The 17,219-nt window shown below is 41.2% G+C and overlaps 2 protein-coding genes across 7 annotated transcripts in view; one reads left to right on the forward strand and one right to left on the reverse strand.

Moving 5' to 3' along the window:
• The window catches only part of CNOT8 (CCR4-NOT transcription complex subunit 8), a 51,461-nt gene that overhangs the window by 13,119 nt on the left and 21,123 nt on the right, over nt 1–17,219 (forward strand). The window lies entirely within an intron of this gene.
• GEMIN5 (gem nuclear organelle associated protein 5) overlaps nt 425–17,219 on the reverse strand; it is a 43,003-nt gene continuing 26,208 nt past the window's right edge. Inside the window, exons 17-28 of one of the 6 annotated variants that reach the window (XM_060093708.1) lie at nt 16,852–16,956; nt 15,799–15,921; nt 14,931–15,029; nt 14,367–14,504; nt 13,215–13,362; nt 10,051–10,170; nt 9,078–9,288; nt 7,772–8,026; nt 6,162–6,324; nt 5,036–5,540; nt 3,521–3,617; nt 426–2,742 (exon numbers count right to left, since the gene is read on the reverse strand). In XM_060093708.1, the coding sequence (XP_059949691.1) occupies nt 2,575–2,742; nt 3,521–3,617; nt 5,036–5,540; nt 6,162–6,324; nt 7,772–8,026; nt 9,078–9,288; nt 10,051–10,170; nt 13,215–13,362; nt 14,367–14,504; nt 14,931–15,029; nt 15,799–15,921; nt 16,852–16,956 (2,132 nt within the window). In that variant the 3' untranslated portion in view covers nt 426–2,574. Of the gene's footprint in view, nt 2,743–3,520; nt 3,618–5,030; nt 5,541–6,161; nt 6,325–7,771; nt 8,027–9,077; nt 9,289–10,050; nt 10,171–13,214; nt 13,363–14,366; nt 14,505–14,930; nt 15,030–15,798; nt 15,922–16,851; nt 16,957–17,219 lie in introns of those variants that run through there. The other 5 variants (XM_060093712.1, XM_060093709.1, XM_060093707.1 and 2 more) reach the window with 5 other exon arrangements.

The following is a 17,219-nucleotide window of genomic DNA, read 5'->3' on the forward strand; positions in this document are numbered from 1 at the left end:
TAAGGAATTTGGGTTATAGGGTTCTCTTGGAGTAATATCCTACAACTGGGGTAGGAAGCTCAGGACTGTGGTTTTTTTTTTTTTTAACTAGTCATTTAAAAAGTACACTGTATTTTTTTTGAATGACTACAGTATGGACAATTTCAAAAAACCAAAAACTCCTTTGGAATAGTGGAAATGAAAACTGGTCACTCACTGAAGTGGTTGAAGTCTTGCATATTAAAAGCTTATGGAAAACTCAATTTAAAATGATTCTAAAATGTCAAGTATTATAAGCTGGTATTTAAGATGCTTGTAAATATTATTTATGTTTTTAATTTTGTAAAATAAAGATTTCTTTTTAACCACTGGCATGAAGGTTTGGTCTTTCAAAGCTCTGAATTGCTGGCTTTAGAAGATGGTTGTTCGCTGTCAGTGACATGGAAGCATCTTGTCTGTTCCCTAACTCTTGCCTCCATTTTCCACAAGTTGGCTTGCATACAAAATGTCTCTTTGTAGGAAGCCTTTAATGAGCAGCTGTGTAAATGGAATTGTCTCTCTACTTCATTCGCCTCGCTGATTATTGGGCCTTACTAGGAAATCAGTTTCAATTCTACTTCCTGGTGCTACTCCATTATATACGGCAGATTCACTTATTAATTAGTGGACTTCTTTTGGATAAATTGAACGTCTGATATCCTAGACTTGGTTCAGGACTTTGTTTCCAATCCTATCTATTGGCCCAAAAATGTAGGGTTGTAAGAAGTCAGGTACAGGAGCAGATCTAGGATTTTGACTGGGATGTTCACATATTGGAAGAGATATATTTATCGTAAGATTTGTGGTAAAGCAGCATAAGTCAGTGGTTCTCAACCAAGGTGCTTTAGCATGCTGGTGACTGTGAGCCCTACACATATATCCTTAACAAATTTGGATTTAAAATAGGTGTTTATTTTTGACAACAGGCTTACTGACATGTCAGGAGAAATGTTGAGATGAAGGGTTGAGGAACTGAGTGTTGAGTAGGGGTGTGCTCATTGCATGGGAGAGATAAGAAACAGCTTATTAAAGTGGTGCTGTGCCAGTGGAGGGTCTGCTGACAAGCAAAGCTCTGGCTTGCCCCAGGACACTGGCACTTCCACTGGTTCTTCCTTTCCCTGGAGCTCAGATGTGCACCTGAGGACTCTGGGGAACAGGCTTCAGTAAGAAGTGGGGATAGGATGGTTAGCAGTGGCTGCTGCCCCAGGAAGAGGAGATTGGCCGGCAAGCAGCTAAGGCCTATGCAGAAGTCTCTGGAGCCGGGGAGAACAGGCAGGGCCCACTGGGGGCCTTACCCCCTTGTGGGGACGGTTCCCCCACCCCTTTTCTTTCTTTCCTTTTTTTTTTTTTAAGATAAAATATTCAGAGCCCCCAAAAATAAATAAAGTGGTGCTAAAGAAAGGGGCCCAAGTGTAGTAGAACTGTAAAGAACTTTGCCTTGTATATATATGTGTGTGTAGGGCTGTGTTAGTGGTCATCCTCAGAAAGGGATGGTCCTGAAGAGTAACCAAGAGAATACTAACTATGGGTGTAATTCAGCCTCTGCATATACAGTAGTCTCCCCTTATCTGTGGGGGTTATGTTTCAAGACCCACAGTAGAGGCCTGAAACCATGGGTAGTACTAAACCCTATAATGTATGCTTTGTTTTTCCTATACTAATGGGCAGGTAGTATATACAGCATGGGTATGTTGGACAAAGGGATGAGTCATGTGCTGGGTAGGACGGAGTGAGACCGTCGTGAGATTTCATCATGCTACTCAGAATGGCCACAGCTTAAAACTTATGAGTTGTCTATTTCTGGAATTTCCCATTTAATATTTTTGGACTGCTATTGACTGAGGGTAACTGAAACTGTGGAAAGTGAAATCCTGGCTGACGGGGTGCTATTGTACTGCCAGATGTTCTTGAATTCCTGTGTTCTGCTAACGCAGTAAGGTCAACTACCAATCACAAGCCTTAGTTGTCAGCCAGTGCTGGTATCAATGAGCTCAGTTTAGAGTCCTTTAAGTCTAAGCTATTAATGAGCATTCTTTCAGTTTCCCAACTTATTCAGTTGAAAGTTTCCATTATGTACCTATTAGATACCAGACACTCTTAAATGAGTGCTAGGGGTAAAATAGTAAAGGGAAGACATAACCTCTACCCTCAAACAAGAGTGTACATGTTTATGATCAAGCAAAGCATTTATAAAGGTAGCTTGTGTTTAAGAATGTAACACTTTGGGTGATTAAAAAAGTTTCTCCTCTTTGGGCGAAACCTGCATAAGGCAAGGCTTTAGAGATTATCAACAATCACTTTGCAGTTGTTAGTTCTGAGTAACTACTGCTGGCTTTTCATGAACTTTCCTCCAGTAGGAAACCACAATTGAGTCCAAAGTCAGATTTCATTGTGTTTAAGTGTAGAGTTGATTGAAACTTGACTCTCATTTGTATTATCTGGCTCACTGCAGAAACATACAGGGGTCAAAGTGAATGTCTGGAGAGGTGTAAATGCAGAGGTGAAAGGTGTTGGATGTTTTGAATTTGGCACAGTTTCTTAGAGGTCCTTGAAAGTTCACGTGCAGAGGGTCTGGTAGTGTCGTTTGTAAACTTTAGTGCTGCCGTATTTCTGAAGGAGCTCTTGAGCCTGTTGCTGCATTTCCTGGGTCACGAAGCCGGAATATTGGGACCCGATGTGAAGCAGGACGAGGCAGCACTCCAGCACATCTGGGAAGGGCCAGGTCTGAAAGATGACACGGGATAAACAAGGAAGCATTTGCCAAAAAAAAGCCACAGACACCTGCACGGAAGGCATGAGTGTCTCAAGTCTTATCTCATGACACTTCTCTGGCACAGTTGAGCCATTTCTCTCCTAAGACTTCATCAGTTACTCTAAGGAGAGATGATACTCAAAACTGAGATGTCCCTCTCAAATGATACAGTCTTTTCCTAGAGCCCTACTCAAATGAATTTAAAACATGATGCTTCTGTTACTACTAGGGCCACATCCAAATATACCTATCCATTTGTAAGCGATCAAATACATGGTACCAACTGTAATTTTACTTTACCTCGTAATTAGAAAATCTGTTAGATTTCTCTGAAGGCTAAGGTATAAAATTGCTTGTGGTGTCAATAATTCTACTCTCACAAAACATTTTAGCTCATCAAAGGCAACTGGATCTTCCATTTTTAAGCACATACAAATGTGTACAGATTTCAGATGACATTAAAGAATCTGGTGTAGTCAATTGATAATATAAAAAGTAATGTTTTGGGCTTCCCTGGTGGCGCAGTGGTTGAGAGTCCGCCTGCCGATGGAGGGGACACGGGTTCGTGCCCCGGTCTGGGAAGATCCCACATGCCGCGGAGCGGCTGGGCCCGTGAGCCATGGCTGCTCTGAGCCTGCGCGTCTGGAGCCTGTGCCCCGCAACGGGACAGGCCAGAACAGTGAGAGGCCCGCATACCGCCAAAAAAAAGAAAGTAATGTTTTATCAAATGAACTGCTATATAAATCTTACCTTAGTACTCTCAGGAAACTTAGCTATTCTCTCATTGGCCTCTGTAATCCTTTTGGTTAATTCAGGCAGAGAAACTGGTTCATTTTTTTCTTCTTTACTAGTGATAATAATAATAAAAAAAGTATAAGTTATATGTCTTGCCCCACATAACTTTTAAATCTATTATCCTGTAAATAAAATTACTTTGTCACCTGGGTCTTTATCTCTTATCTTTAAATACAAAGGCTAAGAGAAGGGAATTTAATGTGATGTGATATAAAATTTTCAAAATGCAGTATTGTTCCTCACCACTTTCCAAATCCCCACTTCCTAGACATAGAGCTCTAGTGAAAATTAAGGACCTTTAGGGGATTCAATATGCAGCCAAATGCAAAGGGCCTGTATTTCTCTGGGGAATAGGTTAGACAGAGCTGGCGTTCCTACCCTCAGGGTGTATGGATGCACATTTTTCTGGGAAGAGTGTCTTAAGCTTCTCAAAGGGGCCCTCTGATCCAAAGGTTAAGAGCCGCTGGGTTAGAGAACTTTTTTGTGTTTTTCTTGTTACTAAAACCAAACATAAAGCACTGCCTAGAGTGTGGTAGCTCACTAGAGAAGTAACTCAAAACTCTGACTCAAGATTTCACTCGTAGTATTTTTAGAGCAACAAATGTAAGTTTAATTTTTAAAAGTTTAGTAATAATAGCTGTAAGTTTATTGACTGTGCTAGTTACTATATTTTAGGCCCTGTGCTGGGGGGGACATAATCAAGGTTAAAGGCACTCGGCATAACAACTAATCAGTAACTGTTAATCACTGCAAATGCCCATAGCGAAGTGCCCTGTGATAATGCAAAAGGGCTCTAAAGTGATTAATAATCATCTATATCTACCTGGCCCTTATTTTCAATGGAAATGATTAGGATGCTGCAGCAATCTGACCATTTGGGATTTTTTTACAGTTTAGTATGTAATTCTGTACACTACCCTTTTGGTGTATTTTTTGGGATAGTACTGAACAATTGAAAAACCATGGTTTTGGGAATTCCCTGGCAGTCCAGTGGTTAGGACTCTCTGCTTTCATTGCTGAGGGTGCGGGTTCAATCCCTGGTTGGGGAACTGAGATCCCATAAGCCGCGTGGCACGGCGAAAAAAAAAAAAATCAATGGTTTTCATTAATGATGCAATAATGCAACTCCCTATTTTACATGATTGATTATTTAGGAATCTGTTGCACAAAAGTAGGGTTTTATTGTACTGTTGTTATTAACAATATTTGTGATTCTGTTTAATTCTCAAAACAAGCAAGGATGGAGTTGGTACTCCATTGATGGATGAGGGAACTAAAGCTCAGAGACATTAAGACTCCTGCCTGAGGTCACTGAACAGGGCCAGGATTGGAACCCCACATCTGACTTCAAAGCCTGTGCCTTAATGACTGCATTGTGGTGCTTCCAAGTGACCTGATCAATCTCATCAAGTACTATGTGAGAATCCAGCAGGGTATTTTAGTTCCATGTTGTATTGAATCAGTACTTACCACTGGTTCTGAGGACTAGAGAGGGACTGTTCTGCTTTCTGTTCAGGTTCATTCTTATCAGGACCATTTGCTGTGGCTTTACAAAGTTGACTCTTCTGGTGTTGGCGGATCATTTCTGCCAAGGTATCTTGGACTTCAGCAATGGTTCTCTGTGCATTTTGGAAACCAGCATGCTTTTCTGACAAGAGCTCCTTACAAGCGTTCAGCATTTGCTCACCTTCTTCTGTGAGTGTCACGTCTAGTTCTAGATTTCTGCTTGGCTCTGGCTGGGAAGCTTTGGGGTCAGTTTCTTCAGGGCTGACATTGTCAAGCTGTTGGCTCTGCTCAACAGAGGTTGTCCTTCTGTGAGCAGCCCTTACCCAGATGCTGGATTTGGGGCAAGGCCCGGAGAGAGACCACCAGAATTCATACAGACGTCCATAAATAAAAAAGGCCTCCAAACTTTTGAAAGCTGGTGTGGTGGGGGACTGATGGCCACCCAGTTTGTCTCTTAGGTGGTCACAGCCTAGGAGAGAAGAAGAGGATTTAGGGTTGTTCATTTCTTTATCTGTCAGAAATCTGGCTTCCTGCCCGCATGTTGTTTCCTATCACCCAAGAGGCAGATCAGATCCCAAGAAACAGAAAAGCAGTGATCCATGGGACCACATGCTTTCCACCAGAAGCCAACCAGAGCTAAACATTTCTTGGCCTAAGGCAGTGTCCTCATTGCTACAGGCCATTTAAAGCATGATAGAAAAAGTATTTCATCTGTCCCACTGAAGGCTCTGGGGGTAAGATCCCACTGTGTCTCTGAAAAACCACAGTGTTTTAGGTTAGTGACTAATTGTGCAGCTCAAGGAATGTCTTCTCCATTCTTAATAACTTGTGAGCACATTGCTATTTTTCTAGAGCTGTGTGTAGGAAAGTACATAGGAGGCAGTGAGGTAGGTAGGTAGGACCAGGTAAAGGAAAACAGCTTAGTCATTCTGGCTACCTCTTAAGGAGGGTTGGGTAAGAGAATTCAAACTGTCTACTATATGACACACTGGCCCATGTCTGTCTTTCAATAACCTATGTACTCCTGGTGCCACAACACTTTATATCATCCTTTAGTGGGTGTGCTCCAGCAGAGCTGGGGGTCTTTTACCCTCCGGAAGAAAGGCTGAGTGCACTTCCTGCATGATGGTGAAGTTTCCTGAGTTGTAGCTCCGGATCACAGCCCGAAGCAGTCCTTCCACAGCTGCGTCCCAGGAGGCCACCTGCTGGCTTAGCACTGCCAAGGTCAGGTCATGGCAAATGTGAAGCAGGAGCTGGAGAGAGGAGCCAGAATCTCAGTTAAACATCCTCTCACATCAGGCACTGGGAATGACACCAGAAATGTTCCTATTAACTGCACTTGGGAAGTACACACAGTCCACAATTAAGAAAGGTCCTCCTATCTCCACCACCCATTTTTGCTTCCTCACTGGAAACTTTCATATTTAGTTGTACCGCAGCATACACTGTCTGGTGTTAAAGTCTGTTCATGCTAAGAAAATGCCTTGACATTTGCTAAATGCAAATTAAAACAAAAAATTAAAATTAAAACAAAATTTTAAAAAGTAAACAAAAATTAAAACAAAAAGTGAGTTTCTTGAACTAAAAGCTGTAATTAAAAAAATCTGGAGTGTAATTAAGATTTATCAATTTTAAGTGTGCAATTTGATGAGTTTTGACAAATATATGTGTGTGTGTATATATATATATGTATACATATATATATATACACACATACATATGGCATAACTACCACCAAAATCAAGACACAGAACATTTTCATTGTAAGATACTCCTTTGTGCCCCTTTGCATTCAACTCCCCTCTCCTCATCCCTTGGCAACCAGTGATCTAGTTTTTGCCAGTATAATTTTGGCTTTTCTATAATTCATATGAGTGGAACAGTAGAGTATGTAGTCTTTTGTGACTTGATTCTTTGACTTACCATAATGCTTTCAAGATTCACTGATACTCTTTTTGCATTAGTAATTTGTTCCTTTTTATTGTTGCATAGTGTAGTTTTCCACTATATGGATATACTGCAGTTTGTATATCCATTCACCAGCTGATGGACATTTGTGTTGTTTCTATTTGGCTATTATGAACTAAGATGCTATGAACATTTCTGTACAAGACTGTGTAGACACCTGGGTTCACTTCTTTTAGTGAAATACCTAAGCAATGGGGTTGCTGGGTGTCATCGTGCACAGGTATGTTTAAGATTTTATAAACAGTGATCACATAAGGAAGCCACAAAATAACACATGTGGTCTGATGCAGGGGCTGAAATTTTTGTGAGCTAGGGCAGGGAAATGGCACCGGGGACAGGAACATGAGGGACTTCAACTTGATTCTTTCACCAAAAGCAAAAGAATATACAAAACAAAACCAAAAGACTCCATGAAGCAAAAATGACAAAATGTGAACATCTGTTAATTAATTCTAATTGATGGGTACCTATTATTATATTAGTTTCTGTGCTTTTCTTTGTTTTTAGACTTTTTTCTTTTTCTTTTAGAAGGGAATTCTGATCGAAGACTAACTTTAAAGATAAAGGGCTCTAATTAATCTGAAGGGATCTTTCCAGGTTTCCTAGGCCTGGCTTAATCTTTTCTGAAATACAAACTGGCATTCTGCATGTTTCCTTATTATACTAGACATGGATTAGAGAAGTCTTAGACTACTGAGTGATTAATATCAAAAGCTCATGCAGAAGGGGTACCTGTTTGGAGGGAGTGTTACTTGTAGCAGATGGGTACTTGATATCTTGCAGCTGCTGAAATGCTGCCTGGGACTGCTCTGGGGAGTCGAGGCTGAAGGCGCTTTTCCATACTGCAGTCACCCTTTCCACAAAGGGCCTTTCGCTGCCTGCAGGCCACGCATTGTAAGAAGAGGAGGAGCTTTTGCCCTCTGAAAGCTGCTTTTCCTCCAGGTGCTTGGACAGTAGCTCAAGAAGGCAAAACACCAATCTCTGACCCTGGAACCCGATAACAAAGGAGAGGAGCTGTTATGCAGGGAAGTGCTCCATTATCTAGAGCTCTCCCCAGTCTCTCAGATTCTCCCCCTTTGCATTTGCAGCAGCCAGTGTGCTGCCAGCCCAGTGAGTCTTGTGGGATGGGGAAAAGAGGTGATCTAACAGACAGTTTTTCCAAATGCCTTTTGGGGGATTCCTACCCACAGGTCTTGGAGCTCAAGCAACCATATTTATTACATTTTTTTTAAGCAACCATATTTATAATATGACACCCCAGCTATAGCCCTACTCACTGAAATTAAAGCCACATGCAGGCCAGCCACTTAAGACTTGTGGCCCAGTTTGAGAAAAGATGGGCTGGACTCATCTAGTTTTTTTCTCTGCCCAAACTTCAGATTAAGGCATACAGAAGTTAAAGCATCATAGGCAGAAGGTGCTGGAGCAGACAAGCTGTGTAGATCTGAGAGCTGGGGCAGTGGTTAAGGGCTGTATCCAAGTAGGTTTAACAGAGGGAATCAGCTGGAAGAGAAGAGAGCACAGAGAAAAGGCCTAAAAAAAATCCTTACTTCTGCTGGGTTTTCAGTTGCCATGAGATTCCTTGTATATCCCTATAATATTTTCTCACTTAAGCTTGGGAAGGTCTCTGTTTCATATAGGCAGAATTACAGCTAACAGCTGAAGAGGGCTGCTACAGGTAGAGCAACATGATTTCTGTTAAAGCCAATCCATTTTCTTCAAAGCACACCCTCTTCCTCTTCATTTTTGTGCTGATGACATCAATGAAGAAACACAGGGGCTGAACTGACTAAAGGCTATTCGACTGCTAAGCAGTGGGAATTACTGTCAATAACCACATTATCTTTTACTCTGAATGTGGCAACTGACAAGCCACAGTACTTAAATGGGATAGTATGGCCAGGGCTTGCTGGACACTTCTAAGGATACTTACCAAATTGGTACAGCTTGTGCAACTGGGTAATTCACTTGGAATTTGACTAGAAAAGGGTTTGGGGCTCATCCCTCTTAAAAGCAGGAGAGGCAGTAACAGACTAACCTTTAGACTTTCGTGGAGCTGCAGGGCTTCCTGGGCTCCCACCCAGTTCCTGGCCAAAAGCAGTTCTTGGGCACATCTGAGAGCCAGGGTAGCAGACAACTCATTCTCTCCTACGATGGAAGCCAACTCTGCAGCCGTTCTAAGTGATGCCACATCCCCCTTTTTGGCCAAAACTTTGGCTGCATCATAAGCTGAAGTGCCTCCTAAATAGCTAAAATACAAAAGAAAACTCAAGCAGAGTGTCATAAACAGATCGCCTACACCTGCTCCCCAGAGGGTTGGATCATTTCTTTCTGTCCACTTTGCCTTGCGTGCCTTTCTGTGGTCCCAGGTGTGTCATTACCTGCGGCTGTCCCTGTGAAGGCTGAGGCCAGTGCAGCAGAAGCCGAAGAGGCAGCGTTATACAGGTTAAGGAAATAAAGGAACTTCAGCAGTTGCTGAGTTGAACCCAAGCAAAGGAGTCATTCCCTGCCATTTCCCATATTTAATGATACAAGACATCCCTAAAGAAAGGAGTGATTTCCAAGTCCACGACTTGGATTTCTTGAAGTTATGGTGACTTACATAAATACCAAGTAGGTAGATCCTGATGAATCTTATGAAGCTGGCTTTAATACATATACGCTTTTTTTTTTTTTTTTTTTTTTTTCTTTTTGCGGTATGCGGGCCTCTCACTGTTGTGGCCCCTCCCGTTGCGGAGCACAGGCTCCGGATGCGCAGGCCCAGCGGCCATGGCTCACGGGCCCAGCCGCTCCGCGGCATATGGGATCCTCCCAGACCGGGGCACGAACCCGTATCCCCTGCATCGGCAGGCGGACTGTCAACCACTGCGCCACCAGGGAGGCCCTACATATACGCTTTTTAATTTGCTAGTTATTTCACCCCCACCTCTAAACTTCTTTCTTCCATCCTCGTCCAGCTCTTTCAGAAGCTCTTCTTTGTTTGGGTGCACTCCTGTTTCCCTCAGACTTACCATTTGGCTGCTAAGGCATAATGGCCGTCTTTTTCTAGGATGGCTCCCCAGCTGAGGTACAGGTCTTTCAGGATCGGGTCCTCTGGGCGCAGCCGGGCCTTGGCAATTGCAATAGCCTCCCTAGAGGCAAGAATAGGTAATTAGCCAATCTGAAAGAGGCCCTAGGAGGGGCTGCAAGGTAGGATAAGCCATTCCCTTTGAGTTGTCTGTCTTGTTCCAACTTCCCATAAAAAAACTGTATCCCTGCATTACAGGGCAAGTTAGAACTGCGTGCCGTGCTCAATTCTTCACCCGTGTCATCAGTTCTTAAAGTGTGGTTTGTGGATTCCCGGAGTTCCAAAGGCTCTTTCAGGGGGTTCATGAGGTCAAGACTATTTTCACAATAATGTCAAGAGGTTATTTGCCTTTTCTCAGTGTGTTGACATTTGTACTGATTATGCGAAAGCAATGGTGGGTAAACTGCTGGCATCTGGAGCAAGAATCCAGTTAGTGGCCCTTGTCGTTAAAAAAAAAAAAAAAAGTAAATTTCCTTGAAAAGGAGAAATGATTAATTTCAGTAAATCTTGCACATCCTGTTAATACTCTGTGTGACAAAATGGGAAGAACATTTTGTATTCTTTGCTGAATTCCAAAGTACAATGGTTCTCTCTATGAAAAACTTGTATGAACGAATTGCAAGCTGAACTAGTTGCTTTTTTTTAAGATGGAATCTCATTACTTCTTGAAAGAATGACAAACTATAGTTATTTAGTGTTGAGTATTTGGCAGATGTTTTCTCAAAAATGAACAAAGTAAGCCTGTCATTTCATGGAAAACAACCAACAGTACTGTTGCTAATGATAAAATTTCAGCTTTCAGGTGAAAATTAGAGTTTTAGGAAACTTGTGCCTGCCACTGTGAGCTTGACGGCTTCCCCAAAGTTAAAGACTTTTCTGATGAAGTAAGGAATGTGATTTTTTTTGGATATTTTATAGTGAGATGTGTTAACATTTGGAGGATACGTGTTAACTGACGGAACTACTATTTGCCAAATGACATACAGCTTCTGAGTTGCAGCCAACATAAAGTTGTAGCTGGAATAAAAGTGTTTTAGACTAAGGTGGTTTAGACACAGCAATATTTAAGAAGTACATAATTTGAGACCTCTTCTTCCAGCCATGATGGAGTAACAACTAGGACCAGACGTATCCTCCTGTTGCAAAATTAAAACATTGGAGAAAATAGGTATGAAGCAACTGTTTTCAGCCATTGGACACCAGGCAGCACAGGACTGTCATCCCGGAGAGAAGGAAACAAATGTTGTGAGCCCAATCATGGCCCTGGCTTTCCGCCTAAAACCATTTTCCCAGAAGGAATCCCAGCAGAGCTTCAGCAGTCAGGGCTGAGGGGAGACGAAGCAACTGGAATTTGTGGGGCAGGATAGTAGGAAGGAAGAAGCTGTCCAGAGAAAGAGCTCCACAACGGTGCTTAGGGATCCTGTTGAGTCTCTGGTTTAAACACAAAGCTGTGCATATGTAGGAAAGTCCTTAAGGCTGTACAAAGAATAATCAGGGAACGATAAGCTGAATAATTCCCAGGGCTCACTCAGGGTGTGGAGACATACGAGTTTTGACCACCCAGACATTTGAGTTCTGATTTGTTGACTTACACAAGGCATTCGGTAAAGACACTAGAAGGCAGGAGGGCAAACTAATTCTAGAGTATGGATTTCTCTGAACTTGCCCTAAGAAAGCTTAAAACAGCCAGGAAAAGATCAAGTTGATCTGCAGGTAACTTTACGGCTTGCCAGAACAGAGTCCGGCATTCTCTAAAGGAAGACAACACACCAAAATAGGATTAAAAGAAAGTCTCACCAAAGCCATCATATGAAATAGCTGAAAATCAGTGGTGGAGAAAGTCCTAAAAACAGTCAGAGAAAAAAGACATAGTTCCTGTGTAACAAAGATAAGAATAAATGCAGTAGTCAAGTCAACAATGCAAGCCAAGAAAAAATGGAACGATATCTATGAAGCACAAAATGACAGAACCTTCCAATCTAGAAGTCTACACCCACTGAAAGATCCTTTAAAATAGAGGCAAAATTAAAGACTTTTATAGACAAACAAAAGTTGATGGAATATGTCACCAGTGGGACCACACTACAAAAAAAAGGTTAAAGTTCTTCACGGGAAAGAAGGAATTGACAGCAATTGGAAACTTGGATCTATGTAAGAGAATGGAAAGTGCTGGAAATAAATATATGGGCAAATATAAGAAAATGTTTAAAAACTTAAAGGTAATTGTTTAAAGTAAGAATTCTAATATTGTAATGTGGGGTTATAACATGTATATAGTATGTGAAATATATGACAGCAATAGTGGAAGGGACATGAAGAAAGAAAGAAGTATGATGTATGCAAGAAGTGGTACAATATTATCTGAAGGTAAACTGATAAGTTAAAGATGCTCATCGTAAACCCTAAAGTAACCATTAAAAAAAATAAAGGATTATAGCTGACATGCCAGTACTGGAGATTAAAAAAAAAATTTAATCAGAAAGCAAGCAGGAAAAGAAGAAATGAACTAGCAAGATGGTAGATTTAAATCAGTTGCACTAATATTTACATTAAAACACTCCAATTAAAAGGCAGAGACTATCAGACTGGATAAAAAACAAGACCCAACTGTATGCTGTCTACAAGAAGTATTTTGTTGCTTTTGTTTTCTGTACTTAAATAAATATGTACTGTAGTGGAAGAATAATAACTTGAACAGAAAGGATTCACACCAGTCTCGGAAGAGTGGTTACTGCTAGAGAAGGGATGAGGACAGAATTGGGGAAAGGCAACTCAACTAAGTCTGGAATGTTATACTTCTCACTTCCCAGGTGGGGCTTAAAAAAGTTCCTCTCTTAGTAATTCATTAAGCTGTTCATTTGTGTCATGCTCTTTTCTTTATTTGTATTAACAATCAAGAAATTTTAAAAAGTATCAATAGCAAATATTGCTGAAAGTGACCATTTGTTAAGTATAGGTGGTGGGTGCACTGATGTTTAAGCTAGTGAACGTACATTTGTGTACATTTGAGATGTTTAATGACAATAAAGGTTTTATGGTGGTTATAGTGAAACAGAACTGTGACGTAGATTAATTTCACATTACATCCAACTGTTGCGTCATACAGACCTGTAGAAGTGGTTTGCCTTGAGCAGCTCCACAGCGTCATACACTTTGTGGATAGAAAGTAGGTGAGAGGCAGCCTTGACATACTGGTCCTGAAAACACAGTTGTTTGGCAAAAGCTTCCACGGCCCATACCCACACGTGGTAACCAGCTTAAAGCAAGCAAACAAAGAACAGATTTAAGGAAAGAAAGCATGTACATTTGGGTTGAAAATGCTTGTTGTTAGTCACTGCATTAAGCAGAACATTGAGATAGTAATTTAGTTGCTGTTTCATCTGATCATGTTTCATCTACCTCTCCCCATCCCTATTTTTTGAAATGTAAATCGTTTCTCTGATTATGTAATACATAAAAAATAGTACAAAATTCAAATGTACGTGAGTATGGAAGTCAGACAGTGCTTACCCTTGTTGGGGTGCATGTAGACTGACTGAAAGGGAGCACAAGAGAAGCTTCTAGGGTGCTGGTAAGGTTACGTTTCTTGATATGGGTGCTAGTTACAAGGGTGTATTCAGTTAGTGAAAGTCAAGTACACTCATGACCTGTGTACTTCCATCTCTCTCTCTGGCATACTTCAATAAAAAGCTAAAAAATGAGGCATGGCATAAAAAATTTCCTTGTTATTCTGGCATCCTACTACCCAAACTTGTCCCAATTCCTCTCCCTGGAGACAACCGTTATTATTAGTTTCTTTTGAAACTTTTGGCAATAATCTATGAATATATAACCACACATGTATAAGTATCAGTGACAGAGTAGTAAATATTCTGTTGTGCATCTATACCTTGATTCTTTTCACTTACTAAATTTTGGAGCTCCGTTCTGTATCAGAATGTACAGAGCTGCCTCGTTTTTGGGGTATCTCTAGGAGTTTCTACTGTATAGATATACAAGATTTAACCAGTCTTATACTGATGGACATAGAGGTTCTTGCGATCTTTTGCTATGACAAATACCACTGCAATCCTAGTCCATATATATCTGCCATTTTGCATGTGTAGGTGCAGTTAAGTTCCTACAGTTAGAACTGCTGGGTCAAAGGGATGTGGATTTTAAATTTAGTTATTAGACATGGCCAAATTGTCCTTCAAGACAGTGTCTATCTTTAGTGGATGTATCCTAGAGATGCTAGGGCTTTTGTTGAAAAGAACATACCGACTGGTGCCATAGCCACAAGATGGTCTGTCAGCTCCCCTCTTTCTGCTGCAGTCTGCAGAACACCTTTTAGATCTCCTTTCCAAAGCATGAGCTGGTGAAATAATTCAGGGTGGCCATTTTCCAAGTGACCTTTTCCTGTTTGGAGGAGAAATATTTGGAAGATGTTTCAGAAACATCTGTCTGTACTGTCTTCTAGAAAAAGGAAGGCAGGATGAACGAAAGGAATAAATTCCTATAATATGTAGTCACTGGCTGATGGGTAAGTCACTTCCCAGAGTGTTCATAATGGGGACTGAAGCCCACTCAGTCACTTGTCCACCCACCCACCCACTTTCACTTGCACTCAGACACTCAGAATGAACACTGTATGTTTAGGGTCCTGTGACAGATGCGAGTGAGGGTTGTTTGTGAACATGCAAATAGGGGAACTCAAAACCTAGTTAGCTGATGTGTAAAACTAACCATTACCATACCACAGGATGGCAGCCGTAAAAGAGGTACGTATAAAGCGTTAGGGAAGCGTAAAGATGGACAGGATTGCGTTGATTGGACTAGTCTCACCTTCAACCTCAATCATTCTGTACAGGGTAGCCCTGTCTGTGAAAAGCCCCAGGTGAAATCTTTCCTCAAGATCAGCAGACACATCCTCCTTTGGCTCTGCTAATTCAAAAAGACCAAAATTCAGATGAAGTCATTTAATAGGTTACCGTTTTCTGTCCAGTTACTTCCGAATGTATGTAACACCCATTTCAGATGCTGAGAAAGAGAGTCCTGTGCCCTTGTTTACCCTAACAGAGACCCCTGCTGGTTACAAAGATAGCAAAATATGAAAATACTTTGTTAGGTTTGTTAGGTTTGTCAGGCTCAGATTTTATACTGTTTGAATTTCATTTTATCATGTGCATCCCTTTTCAACACATAAAATTCAAAATTAAAAAGAAAAAAGTTGCTCAAATGTCAAAATAACACACATGAGGTGAGGGCTTTGAAAAACTGAAACCAAAAAACCTTCTATAAACAAAAACTTCCATCAAAAATTTTTAAACGAACTGCCGTATTAAGGGTTATTTCCAATGAGCAAATGGTTTTTTTTTCTACATGTACGTGCTGTTTACTGGGGAAAAACAGTTGATGGAACTGATTCACGCTGAGATATTTAAGCCATCATACCAATTCCAGCACCCATATGGGTGGCAACAACTTGATTTATAATAGAAAAGCAGAGCATTATGTCTCCAAGGCACTGGAGAGTGCTGACAGTGGTCAGAGTGCGGACAGTACCTGGCAGCAGGGTGTGGGGGAGGGATGATGCAGAAAAACAACAATTTTGGACATTTGTTGGCTCATTCATAACAACATATAAACAAGCACTTCTTATGTGTCAGTTCCCAGAAGACTACGGATGGGCCAAGGAAGTGTATTTCTGTACCTCTGGAGTGTTTTGCAGTGGCTAATACCAAACAGTCCTGATGAAGCTCCTCTTTGGATCGGTGGTCCAGACTTGTACTCAGTGGAAGCATGGAACGAGCTTTTCGCTTCTTGATTAAGGCTTCTGAAATGTAATAAAAGTACAGACTGTCTGAGGAAGAGTTGATCAAAAACACAAAACTGAATGCATGCCCATTGTATATGTAACCTACTGGAGGGATACTGCTGGGCAGAGAAAGTTCCCACTCTTATAAGGAAGCTTTCAAATTAAATTAGCTGGGGGCAATGTTCACAACACACACAAACGTGTCCCTGTGAAACTTGTGAAGCAATATCAACAACTGCAAAATGACAGTTCCTCAAGTACTAAAAAAATGACCCCAAATCGAAACAATCAAAACACTTACAAATATTTAAAATCTAAAACAAAATGAAAAACTGAAAACTTTTGAGTTTTCAGTTGCATGTAATATTTGAGGATACTTTAACAAAATATTTTATTTATTTATTTGTAATAGCCAAATAAATTAATTTGTTCTTTATTCTTCTGTTGTTAAAAATTTTTTGGCTGCGTTGGGTCTTCATTGCTGCACACAGGCTTTCTCTAGTTGTGGTGAGAGGGGGCTACTCTTTGTTGTGGTGTGCGGGCTTCTCATTGCGGCAGCTTCTCTTGTTGCAGAGCACGAGCTCTAGGAGCGCAGGCTTCAGTAGTTACAGCATGCGGGCTCAGTAGTTGTGGCTCGCGGGCTCTAGAGTGCAGGCTCAGTAGTTGTGGTGCACGGACTTAGTTGCTCCGCAGCATATGGGATCTTCCCGGACCAGGGATTGAACCCGTGTCCCCTGCATTGGCAGGCGGATTCTTTTTTTTTTTTTTTTTTTTTGCGGTACGCAGGCTTCTCACTGCCGTGGCCTCTTCCGGCTGCGCAGGCTCAGCGGCCATGGCTCACGGGCCCAGCCGCTCTGCGGCATGTGGGATCTTCCCGGGGCAGGCGGATTCTTAACCACTGCACCACTAGGGAAGTCCCCCCAAATATTTTAATTATTAAATACCAACCTGGCTTTTCTTTAGGTGCCTCCTTTTTCAGTAAAGTGACTTTGTTATTAATGGTGACTTTTGACTTATCAAAACCTAAGGATGCTGGAGTGCAGATAACTGGTTCTTTAGAGAGTACATCATGGGGAAAAAGAAAAAAAAATGTGGATAAGAACAACGTAGAATCTAGTTCTTTTTAAAAATTAAGAGTATACCAGTCTTAATGGTGTGATTTTATCTATTACCCCAAATATAAGATGGAATATTTCAGATAGGAAGCATGGGTAGTCTCCCTTTCCCCATCTCACAAACTGCCTTCCAGGAATCTGTAGGTTTATTACTTAGATCTCTTTGACTAATTGATCTAAGGAAAAGTTATAAAGGTTCTA

This window comes from Mesoplodon densirostris, chromosome 3, assembly GCF_025265405.1.
Source record: "Mesoplodon densirostris isolate mMesDen1 chromosome 3, mMesDen1 primary haplotype, whole genome shotgun sequence".
Taxonomy (NCBI): domain Eukaryota; kingdom Metazoa; phylum Chordata; class Mammalia; order Artiodactyla; family Ziphiidae; genus Mesoplodon; species Mesoplodon densirostris.